The following is a 17973-nucleotide window of genomic DNA, read 5'->3' as shown; positions in this document are numbered from 1 at the left end:
TCGATAGGGTAGAAAATTTTACAACAACAACAACCTGTGTTTATATAGCGACTTTAACATAGTAAAATGTCCCAAGGAGTGTTATAAGATGAAAAATTTGACACCGAGCCACATAAGGAGATACTAGGGACAGGTGACCTAAAGCTTGGTCAAAGAGGTCGGTTTTAAGGAGCGTCTTAAAGGAGGAGAGAGAGGCGGAGAGGTTTAAGGAGGGAATTCCAGAGTTTGGGGCCCAGGCAGCTGAAGGCACGGCCGCCAAGTGTGGAGCGATTAAAATCGGGGATGTTCAAGAGGCCAGAACGCAGAGATCTCGGGGTGGTTGTAGGACTGGAGGAGATTACAGGGATAGGGAGGGGGCGAGGCCATGGAGGGATTTGAAAACAAGGATGAGAATTTTAAAATCGAGACGTTGCTTAACTGGTAGCCAATATAGGTCAGCGAGCACAGGGGTGATGGGTGAACGGGACTTGGTGCGAGTTAGGACATGGGCAGCCGAGTTTTGGATGACCTCAAGTTTACGTAGAATTCTATGTATTCTTTTACATAATTAAAGAAAAAATTTTATTAGCGGGATGTGGGCGTTGCTGGCAAGGCCAGCATTTATTGCCCATCCCTAGTTGCCCTCGAGAAGGTGGCGGTGAGCCGCCTTCTTGAACCACTGCAGTCCGTGTGGTGAAGGTACTCCCACAGTGCTGTTAGGGAGGGAGTTCCAGGATTTTGACCAAGTCAGATTGTTGTGTGACTTGGAGGGGAACTTGGAGGTGGTGGTGTTCCCATGCGCCTGCTGCCCTTGTCCTTCTAGGTGGAAGAGGTCGCGGGTTTGGGAGGTGCTGCCGAAGAAGCCTTGGCGAGTTGCTGCAGTGCATCTTGTAGATGGTCCACACTGCAGCCACGGCACGCCGGTGGTGGAGGGAGTGAATGTTTAAGGTGGTGGATGGGGTGCCAATCAAGCATAGAATCAAGTATTACATAGAATTTACAGCACAGAAACAGGCCATTCAGCCCAACTGGTCCGTGCTGGTGTTTATGCTCCACACCAGCCTCCTCCCACCCCACTTTATCTAACCATAACCTTCTGTACTTTACTCCCTCGTGTATTTATCTAGCTTCCCCTTAAATGCATGTATCCTGTGAGACCAGAGGCACTGGAGAAGGTGCAAAAAAGATTGACAAGTTTGACAGCAGAACTGAGAGGTTCTAACCAGGCCGGGTTCTTTTCTCTAGACTGAGGGACGACCTGATAGAGGTCTTTAAAATTATGGATGGTTTCGATAGGATAGACGTAGAGAAGATGTTTCCTATTGTGGGGGAGTCCAAAAACTAGGGGCCATCAATGTAAGATAGTCACTAATTAATCCAAGAAGGAATTCAGGAGAAACTTCTTTACCCAGAGAGTGGTGAGAATGTGGAACTCGCTGCCACAGGGAGTGGTTGAGGCGAATAGCGTCGATGCCTTTAAGCGGAACCTTAAGGGGGAAGCTTGATAAGTACATGAGGGAGAAAGGAATAGAAGGTTATCGTCATAGGGTGAGATGAAGAGGCTGGTGTGGAGCATAAACACCGGCACGGACCAGTTGGGCCGAATGGCCTGTGTCTGTGCTGGAAATACTGTGTAACTCAATGTAAGAGAAAAATCCACCCGTTTGCAAATCTTGAGGATTAATCAGCGAGGAAACCTTTCTCTGCCTCAACATCTCATTATCCCAGCAACAAGTCCAAAGATGTGCAGGTTAGGTTGATTGGCTATGATAAAATTGACCCTTAGTGTTAGGGGGATTAAATACGTGGGGTTACGGGGATCGGGTGGGATACGTGTCGGTGCAGGCTCGATGGGCCGAAATGGCCTCTATCTGCACTGTGAGGTTTCTGTGATATAAGCGATTAAACCAAGAACAGCTTGTAATAAGCCAGGCCGCGGGAAACGTGTTGTAACGCCAAGGTTTCGCCAAAGTGTCGGTGCAGCTGCCGACTGGTTTCAGGGGAGATTGAAACCCCGCGTTCTCTTTTTGCTTCAGGTGTTTCAGCTGCAGTCAGGACTGAAGGCAGCGGTGGAGTTCCAAGGAGGGTTGTCCATTGATATCTCAGGTGGGATGGAATTCAGCCTGTGGTACCGGGAGTCGAAAACCACCGTCACCAACAGGTACGAGGCTTCGCGGCGCTGTGCGGGCTGCTGTTTAATTGCTTTTCAACAAGCACATAAATCTAGGCTGACACTCCCAGTGCAGTGCTGAGGGAGGGGTTGTCCATGAGGGTCCTGACGTTCCAGGTCCCGAACTTCATTTTAAAGGGTGGAAGATGCCTGTGCGTGAATTCTTTTAACGTGGGGTGGCCGTTGCCCACCAGCTACCACACGGGGCTTGACAGAGCAAGGTCTTGGTCCAATGGCAAGGGGATCCAAGACGATTGGAGACCAGGCTCTGCTACAACGGCCACACACACACACACATACTGCTACTGTCCTCCCCCCTCCTTCCCGCAGGTCCTCTCTGCCTGGGTTTCGTAGGATGCATTGTGGTCCTCCCGACCTCGCTGTTGGCCCGTGCCGCACCTTCCCTGGGCCCCGACCCCGCTGCTGGTCCACGCTGCGCCACTCCTGGGCCTTGACCTCGTTGCTGGGCTCGTCCTCGCTCCTGGGACCCGGCCTCGGACATGAATGATGTTGTCTCTCACAGGATCAAATTAGCACTGATATTCTCGCGATCCCTGGCCCCGAACTCCACTTGCGATCCACTAGTCACTAGATCACTAGTCTAGTGGAGAAGCGTAGTCTTGATGGCACAGAGGTCTGGGCTGAGGGAGTGCTGCACTGTCGGGGGTGCCGTCTTTTGGATGAGACATTAAACCGAGGCCCCGTCTGCTCTCTCAGGTGGACGTAAAAGATCCCACGACCACTATTTCGAAGAAGAGCAGGGGAGTTCTCCCCGGTGTCCTGGGGCCAATATTTATCCCTCAACCAACATCACTAAAAGCAGATTATCTGGTCATTATCACATTGCTGTTTGTGGGATCTTGCTGTGCGCAAATTGGCTGCCCCGTTTCCTACATTACAACAGTGACTACACTTCAAAAGTACTTCATCGGCTGTGAAGTGCTTTGGGACGTCCAGTGGTCATGAAAGGCTTTATATAAATGCAAGTCTTTCTTTTTTTTTACTTACTGTAGCAACGCAGGAACAGGAGGAGGCCATTCAGCCCCATGAGCCTGTCCCGCCATTCAGTGAGATCACAGCTGATCTGCATCTTAACTCCATCTACCCGCCTTGGTTCCGTAACCCTTAATACCCTTGCCTAACAGAAATCTATCAATCTCAGTTTTGAAATTTCCAATTGACCCTCAGCCTCAACAGCTTTTTGGGGGAAGAGAGTTCCAGATTTCCACCACCCTTTGTGTGAAGAAGTGCTTCCTGACATCACCCCTGAACGGCCTGACTCTAATTTTAAGTTGATGCCCCCTTGTTCTGGACTCCCCCCACCAGAGGAAATATTGGGGGGTGCTGGCCGACTCCTGAAGGACATAGCCACCAGTCTGGGCCTGCGACAGGTGGTGAGAGAACCAATACGAGGGAAAAAACCTACTTAACCTCGTCCTCACCAATCTACCTGCCGCAGATGCATCTGTCAATGACAGCAGTGGTAGCAGTGTCCACCGCAGAGTCATTGTGACGAAGTCCTGTCTTCACACTGAGGACACCCTCCATTGTGTTGTGTGGCACTAACATCATGCTAAATGGGATAGATTCAGAACAGATCTAGCAACTCAAAACTGGGCATCCAGGAGGTGCTGTGGGCCATCAGTAGCAGCAGAATTGTATTCCACCACAATCTGTAACCTCATGGCCCGGCATATCCCTCACTCTACCATCAAGCCAGGGAACCAACCCAGAAGTGCCGAGTGAACGATCCATATCGGCCTCCACCAGAGGTCCCCACCATCACAGAAGCCAGTCTTCAGCTAATTTGATTCACTCCACGTGATATCAAGAAACGGCTGAGTGCACTGGATACAGCAGAGGCTGTGGGCCCCGACAACATCCCGGCTGTCGTGCTGAAGACTTGTGCTCCAGAACTAGCCGTGACTCTAGTCAAACTGTTCCAGTACAGCTACAACACTGGCGTCTATCTGACAATGTGAAAAACTGCCCAATGTGAAAAAGCTGGACAAATCCAATCTGGCCAATTATTGCCCCATCAGTCTACTCTCAATCATCAGCAAAGTGATGGAAGGTGTCATCGACAGTGCTATCAAGCGGCACTTACTCACCAATAACCTGCTCACTGATGCCCAGTTTGGGTTCTGCCAGGACCACTCGGCTCCCGACCTCATTACAGCCTTGGTCCAAACATGGACAAAGGAGCTAAATTCCAGAGGTGAGGTGAGAGTGACTGCCCTTGACATCAAGGCAGCATTTGACCGAGTGTGGCATCAAGGAGCCCTAGTAAAACTGAAGTCAATTGGAATCGGGGGAAAACGCTCCACTGGCTGGAGTCATACCTAGCACAAAGGAAGATGGTTCTGGTGGTTGGAGGTCAATCATCTCAGCCCCAGGACATCGCTGCAGGAGTTCCTCAGGGCAGTGTCCTAGGCCCAACTATCTTCAGCTGCTTCATCAATGACCTTCCCTCCAACATAAGGTCAGAAATGGGGATGTTCGCTGATGACTGCACAGTGTTCAGCGCCATTCACAACTCCTCAGATAATGAAGCAGTCCATGCCCGCATGCAACAAGACCTGGACGATGTTCAGGCTTGGGCTGATAAGTGGCAGGTAACATTCGCGCCACAGAAGTGCCAGGCAATGACTATCTCCAACAAGCGAAAGTCTAACCACCGCCCCTTGATATTCAACGGCATTACCATTGCCGAATCCTCCACCATCAACATCCTGGGGGTCACCATTGACCAGAAACTTAACTAGAGGTATTCTGCGGCGAGTGTCTTACCTCCTGACTTCCCAAAGCCTTTCCACCATCTATAAGGCACAAGTAAGGAGTGTGACGGAATACTCTCCACTTGCCTGGATGAGTGCAGCTCCAACAACACTCAAGAAGCTTGACACCATCCAGGAAAAAAGCAGCCCGCTTGATCGGCACCCCATCCACCACCTTAAACATTCACTCCCTCCACCACCGGCGTACCGTGGCTGTAGTGTGTACCATCTACAAGATGCACTGCAGCAACTCGCCAAGGCTTCTTCGGCAACACCTCCCAAACCCTCGACCTCTACCACCTAGAAGGACAAGGGCAGCAGGCGCATGGGAACACCATCACCTGCAAGTTCCCCTCCAAGTCACACACCATCCTGACTTGGAAATAAATCGGCTGATCCTTCATCGTGGCTGGGTCAAAATCCTGGAACTCCCTCCCTAACAGCGCTGTGGGAGCACCTTCACCACACAGGGCTGCAGCGGTTTAAGAAGGCGGCTCACCACCACCTTCTCAAGGGGCAACTAGGGATGGGCAATAAATGCCGGCCTTGCCATGACACCCACATCCCATGAAAAAAAAAGTCCTCCAGCCTTACGACTGTTCTTTATACATGGGCCCTTAAGGCACCACAGTACACATCTATGCAGCCACATGAGATGACAAGCTTAGATATCCCTAATGTAAAGGTATATGAATTGGTCTAAAGTCTGAATGAAGAGTGCAGGCAGTAGAGATAATGAATACAATATTGCGTGGTTTGGGTTCAGTGTCCGGCGGATCAAGTGTGCCGTACCGGCCTAAAACCGGCTTTCTGTTCTTTTTCGCATTTGTCCTCAAGAGGTGCAATGGTCGTTATTTGCAACATCACGGTGGACTCGTTGTTTGTAAAGAGCGGTGTGGAGTTGAGTGTGGAAACGGAGGCTCTGCTCGATTTCATCTCAACAGTGAAGTTCTCCGAGTATCCGTTCCTGGTCTGTATGCAGATGATAAAAGACCAGTTTCCATTCTGGTAAGAAACAAACCAGTTCAATTCATTAAATATATTCACAATTCATTAAATATATTCAAGAAGGAGTTGGATATATTTCTTAAGGCTAAAGGGATCAAGGGATATGGGGAGAAAGCAGGGACAGGGTGACATGAATCAGTCATTCATGAAAGAAAGACTTATGAAATAATACTGAGCCGCCTATGGGTGGCGCTGTCCAGGGAGAGTATAAATACTCGGTCACGGGCCCAGCTTGCGCAGGACATTCTTAACAGGAACTAGTGAAGGACACAACTAGACCTCCATGTTGTAAAACAGTTGATTCAAGCTTTGTTTTACGCTTAGACCAAGTGCCTAGTAGTTTTCTTACATCACGGTACTGAATTTGGATGATCAGCCATGATCTCATTGAATGGCGGAACAGCCTCGAGGGGCCGAATGGCCTATTCCTGCTCCCATCTTCTATGTATCTATGTTCCGTTCGGTCTAGAAAAGAGATGGCTGAGGGGGGCGACCTGATCTTTTAAATATTATGCAGGGGGTTTGATTAGGGTGGACCTAGAGAAGATGTTTCCACTTGTGGGGGAGACCGAAACTAGAGGCCATCAATATAAGAGAGTCACCAAGAAATCCAACGGGGAATTCAGGAGAAACTTCTTTACCCAGAGAGTGGTGAGAATGTGGAACTCGCTACCACAGGGAGTGGTTGAGGTGAATAGTATAGATGCCTTTAAGGGGAAGCTCGATAAACACGAGGGAGGAAGGAATAGAGGGATATGCTGATAGGGTGAGATGAAGAGGGGTGGGAGGAGGAACACCGGCACGGACCAGTTGGGCCGAATGGCCTGTTTCTGTGCTGTAGACTCAATGGAAAAAGTCAGTAACACAGGGAGGGAGTCATTGTGACAGCTAAAAACTGCCTGGTCCCACTCTTCCATTTACTGCTCGGTCTAACCCGCGATAGTGGTACTCTTTCTAAAGCATTCACTGCCTGAGGGCTGAATTCTTTTCCGTGATCCCGCCCAAAATCGAGTGGGCTAGCAGCGGAGAATGAAGGGCGGTGATGCCTCCCGCCACTCGAGCTGTGTTTCCGATCGTCCAGGCCCCTGCTGGAACCGCTGTTGACCTCTCCTTCCTCACCTCCTTACTGCTGCTGCAAAGGGGGCCTTGGGTGCGGTGGCAACCAACGTGACTTGACCCAGTCCGCCCCCAGTGCTTACCGCCCAGCCGTGACCTTCAGCTGGAGGCACATAGGAACAGGAGGAGGCCATTCAGCCCCTCGAGCCTGTTACATAGGAACAGGAGGAGGCCATTCAGCCTCTCGAGCCTGTTACATAGGAACAGGAGGAGGCCATTCAGCCCCTCGAGCCTGTTACATAGGAACAGGAGGAGGCCATTCAGCCCCTCAAGCCTGTTATACAGGAACAGGAGGAGGCCATTCAGCCCCTCGAGCCTGTTACATAGGAACAGGAGGAGGCCATTCAGCCCCTCTAGCCTATTATATAGGAACAGGAGGAGGCCATTCAGCCCCTCGAGCCTATTATATAGGAACAGGAGGAGGCCATTCAGCCCCTCGAGCTTGTTATATAGGAACAGGAGGAGGCCATTCAGCCCCTCGAGACCGTTACATAGGAACAGGAGGAGGCCATTCAGCCCCTCGAGCCTGTTACCATAGGAACAGGAGGAGGCCATTCAGCCCCTCAAGACCGTTACATAGGAACAGGAGGAGGCCATTCAGCCCCTCGAGCCTATTACATAGGAACAGGAGGAGGCCTTCAGCCCCTCGAGCCTGTTACACAGGAACAGGAGGAGGCCATTCAGCCCCTCGAGCCTGTTACACAGGAACAGGAGGAGGCCATTCAGCCCCTTGAGCCTGTTATATAGGAACAGGAGGAGGCCATTCAGCCCCTCGAGCCTATTACATGGGAACAGGAGGAGGCCATTCAGCCCCTCGAGACCGTTACATAGGAACAGGAGGAGGCCATTCAGCCCCTTCAGCCAGTTGCATAGGAACAGGAGGAGACCATTTAGCCCCTTGAGCCTGTTACATAGGAACAGGAGGAGGCCGTTCAGCCCCTCGAGCCTATTACATAAGAACAGGAGGAGGCCATTCAGCCCCTCGAGCCTGCTACATAGGAACAGGAGGAGGCCATTCAGCCCCTCGAGCCTATTACATAGGAACAGGAATGGGCCATTCAGCCCCTCAAGCCCATTACATAGGAACAGGAGGAGGCCATTCAACCCCTCGAGCCTGTTACACAGGAACAGGAGGAGGCCATTCAGCCACTTGAGCCTGTTACATAGGAACAGGAACGGGCCATTCAGCCCCTCGAGCCGATTACATAGGAACAGGAATGGGCCATTCAGCCCCTCGAGCCGATTACATAGGAACAGGAATGGGCCATTCAGCCCCTTGAGCCTGTTACACAGGAACAGTAGGAGGCCATTCAGCCCCTCGAGCCTATTACATAGGAACAGGAGGAGGCCATTCAGCTCCTCGAGCCTGTTACATAGGAACAGGAATGGGCCATTCAGCCCCTCGAGCCTGTTACATAGGAACAGGAGGAGGCCATTTAGCCCCTCGAGCCTGTTACATAGGAACAGGAGGAGGCCATTCAGCCCCTCGAGCCTATTACATAGGAACAGGAGGAGGCCATTTAGCCCCTCGAGCCTGTTACATAGGAACAGGAATGGGTCATTCAGCCTCTCGAGCCCATTACATAGGAACAGGAGGAGGCCATTCAGCCCCTCGAGCCTGTTACATAGGAACAGGAATGGGCCATTCAGCCCCTCGAGCCTATTGGAGAGGGACAGGAGGAGGCCGTTCAGCCCCTCGAGCCTATTACATAGGAACAGGAGGAGGCCATTCAGCCCCTCGAGCCTGTTACATAGGAACAGGAGGAGGCCATTCAGCCCCTCAAGCCTATTACATAGGAACAGGGGGAGGCCATTCAGCCCCTCGAGACCGTTGCATAGGAACAGGAGGAGGCCATTCAGCCCCTTGAGCCTGTTGCATAGGAACAGGAGGAGACCATTTAGCCCCTTGAGCCTGTTACATAGGAACAGGAGGAGGCCGTTCAGCCCCTCGAGCCTATTACATAGGAACAGGAGGAGGCCATTCAGCCCCTCGATCCTGTTACATAGGAACAGGAGGAGGCCATTCAGCCCCTCGAGCCTATTACATAGGAACAGGAATGGGCCATTCAGCCCCTCAAGCCCATTACATAGGAACAGGAGGAGGCCATTCAACCCCTCGAGCCTGTTGCACAGGAACAGGAGGAGGCCATTCAGCCACTTGAGCCTGTTACATAGGAACAGGAACGGGCCATTCAGCCCCTCGAGCCAATTACATAGGAACAGGAATGGGCCATTCAGCCCCTCGAGCCTGTTACATAGGAACAGGAATGGGCCATTCAGCCCCTTGAGCCTGTTACACAGGAACAGGAGGAGGCCATTCAGCCCCTCGAGCCTATTACATAGGAACAGGAGGAGGCCATTCAGCTCCTCGAGCCTGTTACATAGGAACAGGAATGGGCCATTCAGCCCCTCAAGCCCATTACATAGGAACAGGAGGAGGCCATTCAGCCCCTCGAGCCTGTTACATAGGAACAGTAGGAGGCCATTCAGCCCCTCGAGCCTTTCCACCACTCTATTAGATTATAGCTCATCTTTACCTTAACTCCATCCGCCCACCTTGGTTCCATAACCCTTAATACCCTTGCCTAACAAAAATGTATCAATCTCAGTTCTGAAACTTTCAATTGACCTGAACGGCCTGGCTCTAATTTTAAGGTTCTGCCCCCTTGTTCTGGACTCCCCTCACCAGAGGAAATAGTTTCTCTCTCTCTACCCGATCAACTCCTTTAATCATCTTAAACACCTCGATTAGATCACCCCTTAATCTTCTGTACTCGAGCGAATACAAGCCCAGTCTGTGCAACCTGTCCTCATAATTTACCCCTTTTAGCCCCCGGTATCATTCTGGTGAATCTGGGCTGCTCCCCCTCCAAGGCCAATATATCCTTCCCGAGGGGTGGTGCCCAGATTGAATGTAGTGCTCCAGATGAAAGTTATGGACAAGCCAATGCTCGGAACGAGTGGTGAGGATTTGGAATGCGCTGCCTGATAGGGCGGTGGATACAGACAGATTCAATAGTAGCCTTCAAAAGGGAATTGGATAAATACTTGAAGGAGAAAAAAATTGCCGGGATATGGGGAAAGAGCGGGTAGGGAGTGGGACGAATTGGCTTGCTCTTCGAAAGAGCCGGCGCAGACTGGTTGGGCTGAATGGCCTCCTTCTGTGCTGCACTGTTCTAGGATTCGATGATGGCAATGGGCCTGGCAGCAGTCCACGATTTATTGGCCTGGCTGAACATGTTGTAGCCAGGAACATTTGCCGCCTTCTGCGAGATGGAGACAGAGCACACCCAGGGCCTCCGCTAACACACGTTTGCTTTTACAGGCAATTTGTGACCAAGTATGAGAGCTTGCCATCTGGAGCATCGTACATCTCTCGGAAAGGAAAGAAAACCCTGGTGCCCGGATCGGAATTCCCTCTCCACCAGGAAAACAGCGACATGTGCAAGAGGGTCTTTTCGATGGAGTCGGACTCGTCAAACTGGTTCTGAGACCGGGGGGGGCGGGAGGGGTTGGGGGTGGATCGGTCGCTGACTTGCAGAGGCTGCCGGGGATAAATCAATAAATGAAATGATACCGAACAGTAGAGGGAGCTGACACCAGGCTCCCCGGCAACTCAGCGGAGAATGGGTCTGAATTGTCAGCTAGTCCTAAATGGGAAAGCGAGCCTCTCTGCCTTTCCGTCGCTGCGTTTTATGACGAGTTAATGTCGGGATGTAATTTTAACCTAACTCGGCGGTTGGGAGAATGACCAGGTCGCGTCCAATGCCTTATTTTTTTTAGCACCCCACCTGAATTCGCACTCCGTTAAAATGTAAATAGAGAGCAAAATCAGGTGCGGGACGTGAAACCCCAGCTTTGAACCCGATCTGTTCAGTTTCCCGCTGGGCGGCTTAGGTTAAGGTTAGCCAGCCATCCGTCGCCCCCTGTCTCCACCTCCCCCCCCCCCCCCCCATAGCTGGTCAGAGGCAGCTGGTAGTCAGATAGCAAAATACTGCAGATGCTGGAAATCCGAAATAACAACAGAAAATGCTGGAAAAACTCAGCAGGCCAGGCAACATCCGTGGAGAGAAAATAGAGTCAACGTTTCGGGTGAACCCTTTGTCAAGACTAAAGAAGCACAGGAAATGAAATAGATTAAGAGGCCAGGCTGGGAGAGAACAAAAGAGAAGAAGAGACATTAAGAGGTATTCAAAACGGGACGACATGGTAGTCAAACAGGTTCACGTGGAATCTCTTTCTGGGCGACACCGTCGCCGCCTGTTCACGGGACGGCATGAATGGAGCCGGCCTCCCAGAGTCGCGACCCTCTCCTCCCTCTTTCCAGGGCTGATTTCACGGGTGCGCGCCACTCGAAGGCGGGCATCGACACCAAGGGGCGGCGGGGGTGGGGGGTTGATTTTCCGAGCGCTGCCACGGCAGCACTGAACACCGCCCGCTGACGGAAGAGAGCGGGCAGCGGATCCTTCCGCAAGATGCCCGCGGGTTTGTCCGATACGGGCTGCTGGACCGGGAAGTTCTCCGTACCAGTGCTTTCTGGTAAACTCTCCCCCTCCCCAAAATATCCTTCTCCCCAGCTGCCTCCACCCAACAAAGACACGGCATTAAAGGGAAGGCTGAGTCACCGCGAAGCGCGCCCCGTATTAACATTTAGCATTAATTTTTCAATTCAGTTGAATACACTTCCCCTTTAAGGCTGTGTGTGTATTAATTTAATACCTTTGTGATGTTTGCATTTTTACATGTATTTAAAGGTTTTTTTTAAGAAATAGAGAGAAACTGAGCATAAAGTGTACAGAAAAAAAACCCTATAATTTAAGACACAGCCAACATAGATGTGTTTGGGAATGGAATAGCAGATAGGTTAGGGCAGATTGGGATAATTCAGCCTTGATATCTCAGCTCCTGTGGAGCAGCAGTGTTTGCGAGGTGTATTGCTTGCACAAGTCCCGGGCCACCGTCTTATGAACGTCGATGGAAAGTCTCGGCCTCAGACCCACGATTTCTGAGCCAGCGTTTCCCCCTCCGCAAGCGCCATTACTCACCGGGAGCAGCCAGTTGGCGGCACAATCAGCCCCTTGGGCCTCAAGGCCAGGGTCGCCAGCTCCTGGTTGGACGTATTTTCCTGGCGGTTTCATCGCATGACCGACCGCCCCGCCTACCCACACACACTCGCCATTGGTCACCCGACACGGCCACGGCCAATCGGGAAGCGACAGACTCTTCGTTACCTGGTCAGATGATTCTTGGGCTCGCGATCAAACAGCCAATCTCCCAGATTTTTTTAGCATTGGCAAACGAAAGTGTTCAAAGAAAATGGAAAAAAAGGAACAATTTTTTTTTGTTTAATGCCCCCCCCCACCCCCCCTCCCCGGGATGATTTTTCTCCCGGGGTTTTTTTGGTCGCGGCAGTGTCCTGGAGGTTAATTTTCAATTCCTGGAGACTCCAGGCCAATCCTGGAGGAGTTGGCAACCCTAAGCTGTGTGTCATCTGAAACGAGCAGGGAATATAGTTGTGGGCTAAAACCCATCGATGCGACTCGGAAAACCTCGGCTGAAGTCTAGAACTCTGGGCCCAGCAGTCAGTCGTCCGCAACCTCTTTGGAGCAGACAATGGGAAATGAAACAGACGATTGCCGAGCGAGTCCCAGGTTATTTCTTCAGGTTTCTTGTGTTTTGTGTAAGAAGCAAAACAACAATTATGACAAACATTGAAGCATAAACTCTAAAATAAAATAATAATCCTGAAACGGCTAGAACTAAAGTAAGGGAAACTAAAACTGTATTTTTGATGAAAACTTTTTTTTTCCAAAAACTAAAAGTTGGGAACACACACACACAAGATGAAAATGAGAGCTGTTTTTTAAAATGTGAGGTCTGTAACTAAATGAAGAAAGAACTATAAAAGAGAGAGAGAGAGAGAGAGACAGGGCTATAACTCACAATATTAGCAGGATTGAAACAAATAGAGAGATTGCCGAGTGCACCTGTTCCTTACAGAGCTCGGTTCCATACAGATCAGCCATGATCTCATTGAAGGGCGGGACAGGCTCGAGGGGCTGAATGGCCTCCTCCTGTTCCTGCTTTCCTAAAAGAAAAAAAGCCATGCCACTGCCTTTATTACTCAGGTCTTGCTGCATCTGCCACTTCAAGTGCTTATAAAATAAAACAAAGGGTTAAGGTTTGTAGAAATATATTTCCTTTGTGAAGTGTGTGGGTGCTTTAAGAATTTGGACATTCTAAGATTAAAGAGAAAAAAGAACTGGTTGAATGAAATGGGAAAGTGATGTGTGCGTTTCTTTCAAACCCATTGCAATTCAGACTGAAAATATGTCCGAACACTACCGTTGAAAAAGGCTATGTTAAATGCATCGGTGCTGAAATGTTGGGGGCGATTTTGCCAATGGGGGCGTGCTGGAGGCTTGTCGGGTTTTAGTCCCGCCTCCATCGACTTGTGGCCAACCCACGCTATTTTCCCTTGATTGACCTTGTTAAGCCCGCCCAGCAGGCTCAGCAGGCCAATTAAGGGGAAGCCAGTTACAGAGAAGGCCAGCGTATGACGTTTCATCTGTCAAAAGTTTTTGACAGGTGAATTGTCATTGTTTGACAGCTCTGTGAAGTTGTCCAACACTGACATTCTCTGTTGTTTGATGAGTCCTTGTATTCAAGACTCACCAAACCTCTTGTGAGCAGAAATTAGATGGTTGCTGCATTGGAGAATGTAGCAGCCATCTGTCCATCTCTGCCGGTGAGATGCGACAGTCTCTGCATCCCCAACTGTTGAAGCCTGCAGGAAGAAACAAAGGTAAGTAAACATTTTCTATCACTTTCCACTCACCTCACATATTTACCTCTCCACACTTGCACCCATCACTTACCTCCACAGCGCACTTTTGCACCCCGCAGACCCCCGCAGACCCACTGCTCGCCTCGGTGACCCTGGCGGGGTTTCCCGACGTCGGGAAGCCCGCACCTCTGGTGGAAAAAAGGGGATAATCCTTTTAACTACCTGTTAACAGGCAGTTAAGTGACTGTAATCCCCTTCCCGCCTCCAGGAGACGGGACCCGGCGCGGGTCGGCTACCCACCTCCCGGGGAGATGGCTTGGGGGCGGGATGGGCACCCGCCCCCAGATTCTGCCATTTTCCCAGCAGTCCCGCCTCCAAACCCGCCTCCCCAGGGCTGGCAAAATCCAGCCCCACATGGCCGTTTTTGCGGGATTGGCCGCAAACTGGTGGAGATCTGCCTATCGGCAGGTTTCTGGGATGGCCTGGTGGGGTTACTTGAGTTGGGAGTTCCTACATCCAGTCCCACAGTTACATAGAATCACACAGCACAAAAACAGACCATTCGGCCCAACCTGTCCGTGCCGGTGTTTATGCTCCACAAGAGCCTCCTCCCGCCCCTATTCATCTCACTGTCACCATATCCTTCTATTCCTCTCTCCCTCATGTACTTATCTAGCTTCCCCTTAAATTCATCTACGCTATTCGCCTCAAGCACTCCCTGTGGTAGCGAGTTCCACATTCTAGCCACTCTCTGAGTAAAGAAGTTTCTCCTGAATTCTTTATTGGATTTATTAGTGACTCTCTTATGTTTATGGACCCTATTTCGCCTACCCTATTGGTGGTTGGGACCTGGCCATATGATTGGTCTAATCTATCATACTCTGCCGGACCCTGGCAGAAGTGGAGCCCACCAGGATGTCAGGTCTTGTCCCTCCAAAGATGAGGAGGCCAAAAAGTGTTTGGAAGGGTTGATGCAGCCCTCCTTTGTAAGGGCACTAGATTGTTCTTCTGGGAGGGAGGTGCTGGCAATCCACGTGGACTCCAGCGTGGGGCCACCGCAGACGGCTCCCCACACCCCCAAAGGCAGTTTCCTTCAGGCTCTCCCAGCTCGATCTCGCTAACTTCAGCGGGGTTCTGTGGGTCAGTTCCGTGTCAGGGGCAATCCAGCCTGACCCACCTCTGAGATTCTGGTGAAACTCTGCCCCAGAGGGAAAGCCAGACAGCAGTGCGAAAGATATTCCAGTACGTGTCGGCTGTGGCTCAGTGGGTAGCACTCTCATCTCTCTGAGTCAGAAGGTCATGGGTTTAAGTCCCACTCCAGGGACTTGAACACAAAAATCTAGGCTGGCACTCCTGAGGGAGTGCTGCACTGTCGGAGGTGCCGTCTTTCGGGTACGACATTAAACCCCGCCTGCTCTCTCAGGTGGGCATAAAAGATCCGATGGCACTATTTTTAAGAAGAGCAGGGGGGAGTTCTCCCCGGTGTCCTGGCCAATGTTTATCCCCCAATCAACATGACTGAAACAGATTATCTGGTCATTATCTCATTACTGTTTGTGGGAGCTTGCTGTGCGCAAATTGGCTGCCGCGTTTCCCACATTACAACAGTGACTCCACTTCAAAAAGTACTTCATTGGCTGTAAAGCGCTTTGGGATGTCCGTTGGCCATGAAAGGCGCTATATAAATGCAAATCTTTCTTTTTACTTGCACATTCAGGGTGAGTTCTTTAAATGAGAACTATTAGTTGCCAAGTAACTACCCCGACACTCAGTGCTCGTAAGTGCGGTAAATCTTTAAGTCAAAAAGAAAATACTGCAGATGCTGGAAATCTGAAATAAAAACAGAAAATGCTGGAGAAACTCAGCGGGTCAGGCAGCATCTGTGAAGAGAGAAACAGAGTTAACGTTTCAGGTCGATGACCTTTCGTCAGAACTGGAAAAAAGCAGGAAATGGAACAGACTTTTAAGCAAGTGTAGGAGCTGGGAAAGGGGGGAGGGGATGAAAGAACAAAAGTGAAGGTCTGTGATAGGCTGGAAGGCAGGAGAGGTTAAGAGACATTGGCCTAGAAATTCAGTTGGGCGCCGTTTGGGGCGCCAAGCTCGCCTGGGCGCCGGAATTACCGCTGCGAGCGGAGCCACTAGCGCCATCCCGATATTCAGTTTCAGCGCCCCAAACGGAAGCGGGCCGCTACTTGAGGCTCCCCGCGTCCCGCTTGGGGCGCTGAAACTGATTATCGCAGCGCAACGTGCCGCAGCGCCACACGCTGCGGCACGGCACGCTGCGGTACTGCAGGCCTTCCTCCCACTGTTAAGGGGGAGGTGCCTGCAACAGCGCGATCCCCGCTCGCGAGTGCCGGCAAATGAGCCCAGCACCAAGGAGAAGTGCCGGGCTCTCGGGAAACAGCCGGCAATGCCGCGGGGGTGGGGTTTAGGAGGCCGGGGACGGAGGTGCTGGCAGGCGGCCGCCGAAAAAGCGGCCGCCCCGCACCTCCACCTTAATTAGTGCCACTACCGCCACAGGTAGGCCCTGTGAACCGGTCGTGATTTGCGACCGGCGTTAAAGAGGCGGGCGCGACCAAATATGGTGATCGGGGCGGGAGCGGGGCGCTGCGCACACCGATGACGTCATCGGTGGCGGCGCAGCGCTACAGGCTAACGCCGCCATTAGCGCCCCGCTAAATATCGCGGGAGGTGTGGCCAGTGGCGCTAAAGCCACTGAGTGCCCTCTTTAGGCGCTAACTGGTGGCGCAGCCCACCGAATTTCTAGGCCATTAAGAGATATTCAAGGCGAGAGGAGATGGTAATGGGACAGGTTAAGAAACAAAGGATGGCTCGAGATGAAGTGTAAATTGCGCTGGCAGAATGAAAGACAGCTGCCCTGTGGGAGAGAGGAAAAGACAACACAAACAAAAAAAAGTGTGGAAAAAAATATATATGATAGGGGCCGAGGTTCTGATCTGAAATTGTTGAACTCTATGTTGAGTCCGGAAGGCTGCAAAGTGCCTAATTGAAAGATGAGGTGCTGTTCCCCGAGCTTACGCTGAGCTTCTGTGGAACAATGCAAGAGGCCGAGGACGGTGAGGTCTGAGTGGGAATGGAGCTGAGAATTAAAGTGACAGGCGACCGGAAGCTCAGGGTCCCCCTTACGGACTGAATGGAGGTGTTCCGCAAAGCGGTCACCCAATCTGCGTTTGGTCTCCCCAATGTAGAGGAGACCACATCGTGAGCAGCGAATACAGTACACTAAATTGCAAACTTTAAGTCAACTTGGTTGGCTTAAAATGCCACTGAGGCCAATTTCCTACCAGATACTTTCCAGGTTTTCCAAAATTGACAAAGAATGTGCAGCTTATCACCAGAAAATGGCAGTGGGAAAGCAATATAAAGAGTTGAGTGGAATCAGAGGGCCCCCAAAAGAGGTCTGGCTAAAGTATTCTCAATCCATTTTAGCTTTGGGAGTGTTAGCGCATATTAGTTTCAGTCGCACCCATGGCAGTAATTGGGAAAGCTGCCATGTGTCTGTCTACAGTGCAGTGTCAGGACTTCTGATATAGATACTGCTGCCTTGGATATCCTGGTTGCCATCAGCCATCTGGGGACACTGATGGCTTATATTGTGCACTGATCAAAGGTTTCAAAAGTTGCACGATATCCCGATATCTTTGCCATGCTGCCTTAACTGGTTCGATGAGAGGGTATATATAGAAATGTGAGGGTATACATATCAGGAAAGGATGAACAGGCTGGGTCTCTTTTCTCTTGAAAAAACGGGTGACCTAATAGAGGTCTTTAAAATTCTGAAAGAAATAGAGTGGATACAGAGAGAGAACGTTTCCACTTGTGGGGAAGAGCATAACTAGAGGCCGTCAATATAAGATAGCCACCAATAAATCCAATAGGGAATTCAGGAGAAACTTCTTTACCCAGAGAGTGGTGAGAATGAGGAACTCGCTACCACAGGGAGTGGTTGAGGCGAATAGTATCGATGCATTTAAGGGGAGGCTGGATAAACACATGAGGGAGAAGGGAATAGAGGGTTACGCTGATAGATTTAGATGAGGAAAGATGGGAGGAGGCTCGAGTGGAGCATAAACGCCGGCATGGACTGGTTGGGCCGAATGGCCTGTTTCTGTGCC

At 51.0% G+C, this 17973-nt stretch overlaps 1 protein-coding gene across 2 annotated transcripts in view; it reads left to right on the top strand.

Annotated features, from left to right (window-relative positions):
* mttp (microsomal triglyceride transfer protein) overlaps positions 1–13326 on the top strand; it is a 96661-nt gene extending 83335 nt beyond the window's left edge. For both annotated transcript variants that reach the window (XM_086006259.1, XM_086006266.1), the window contains 3 exons: positions 2016–2140; positions 5764–5934; positions 10376–13326. In XM_086006259.1, coding sequence (XP_085862385.1) covers positions 2016–2140; positions 5764–5934; positions 10376–10541 — 462 coding nt within the window. In that variant the 3' untranslated portion in view covers positions 10542–13326. The remainder of the gene's footprint in view (positions 1–2015; positions 2141–5763; positions 5935–10375) is intronic.
* Positions 13327–17973: the final 4647 nt, after the last annotated feature.

This window comes from Somniosus microcephalus, chromosome 2 (assembly GCF_052327205.1).
Source record: "Somniosus microcephalus isolate GS21.2 chromosome 2, FLI_Smic_1.0, whole genome shotgun sequence".
Lineage (NCBI taxonomy): Eukaryota > Metazoa > Chordata > Chondrichthyes > Squaliformes > Somniosidae > Somniosus > Somniosus microcephalus.
The sequence above is the reverse complement of the archived record's forward strand: the minus strand, read 5'-3'. Positions and strand labels throughout refer to the sequence as shown.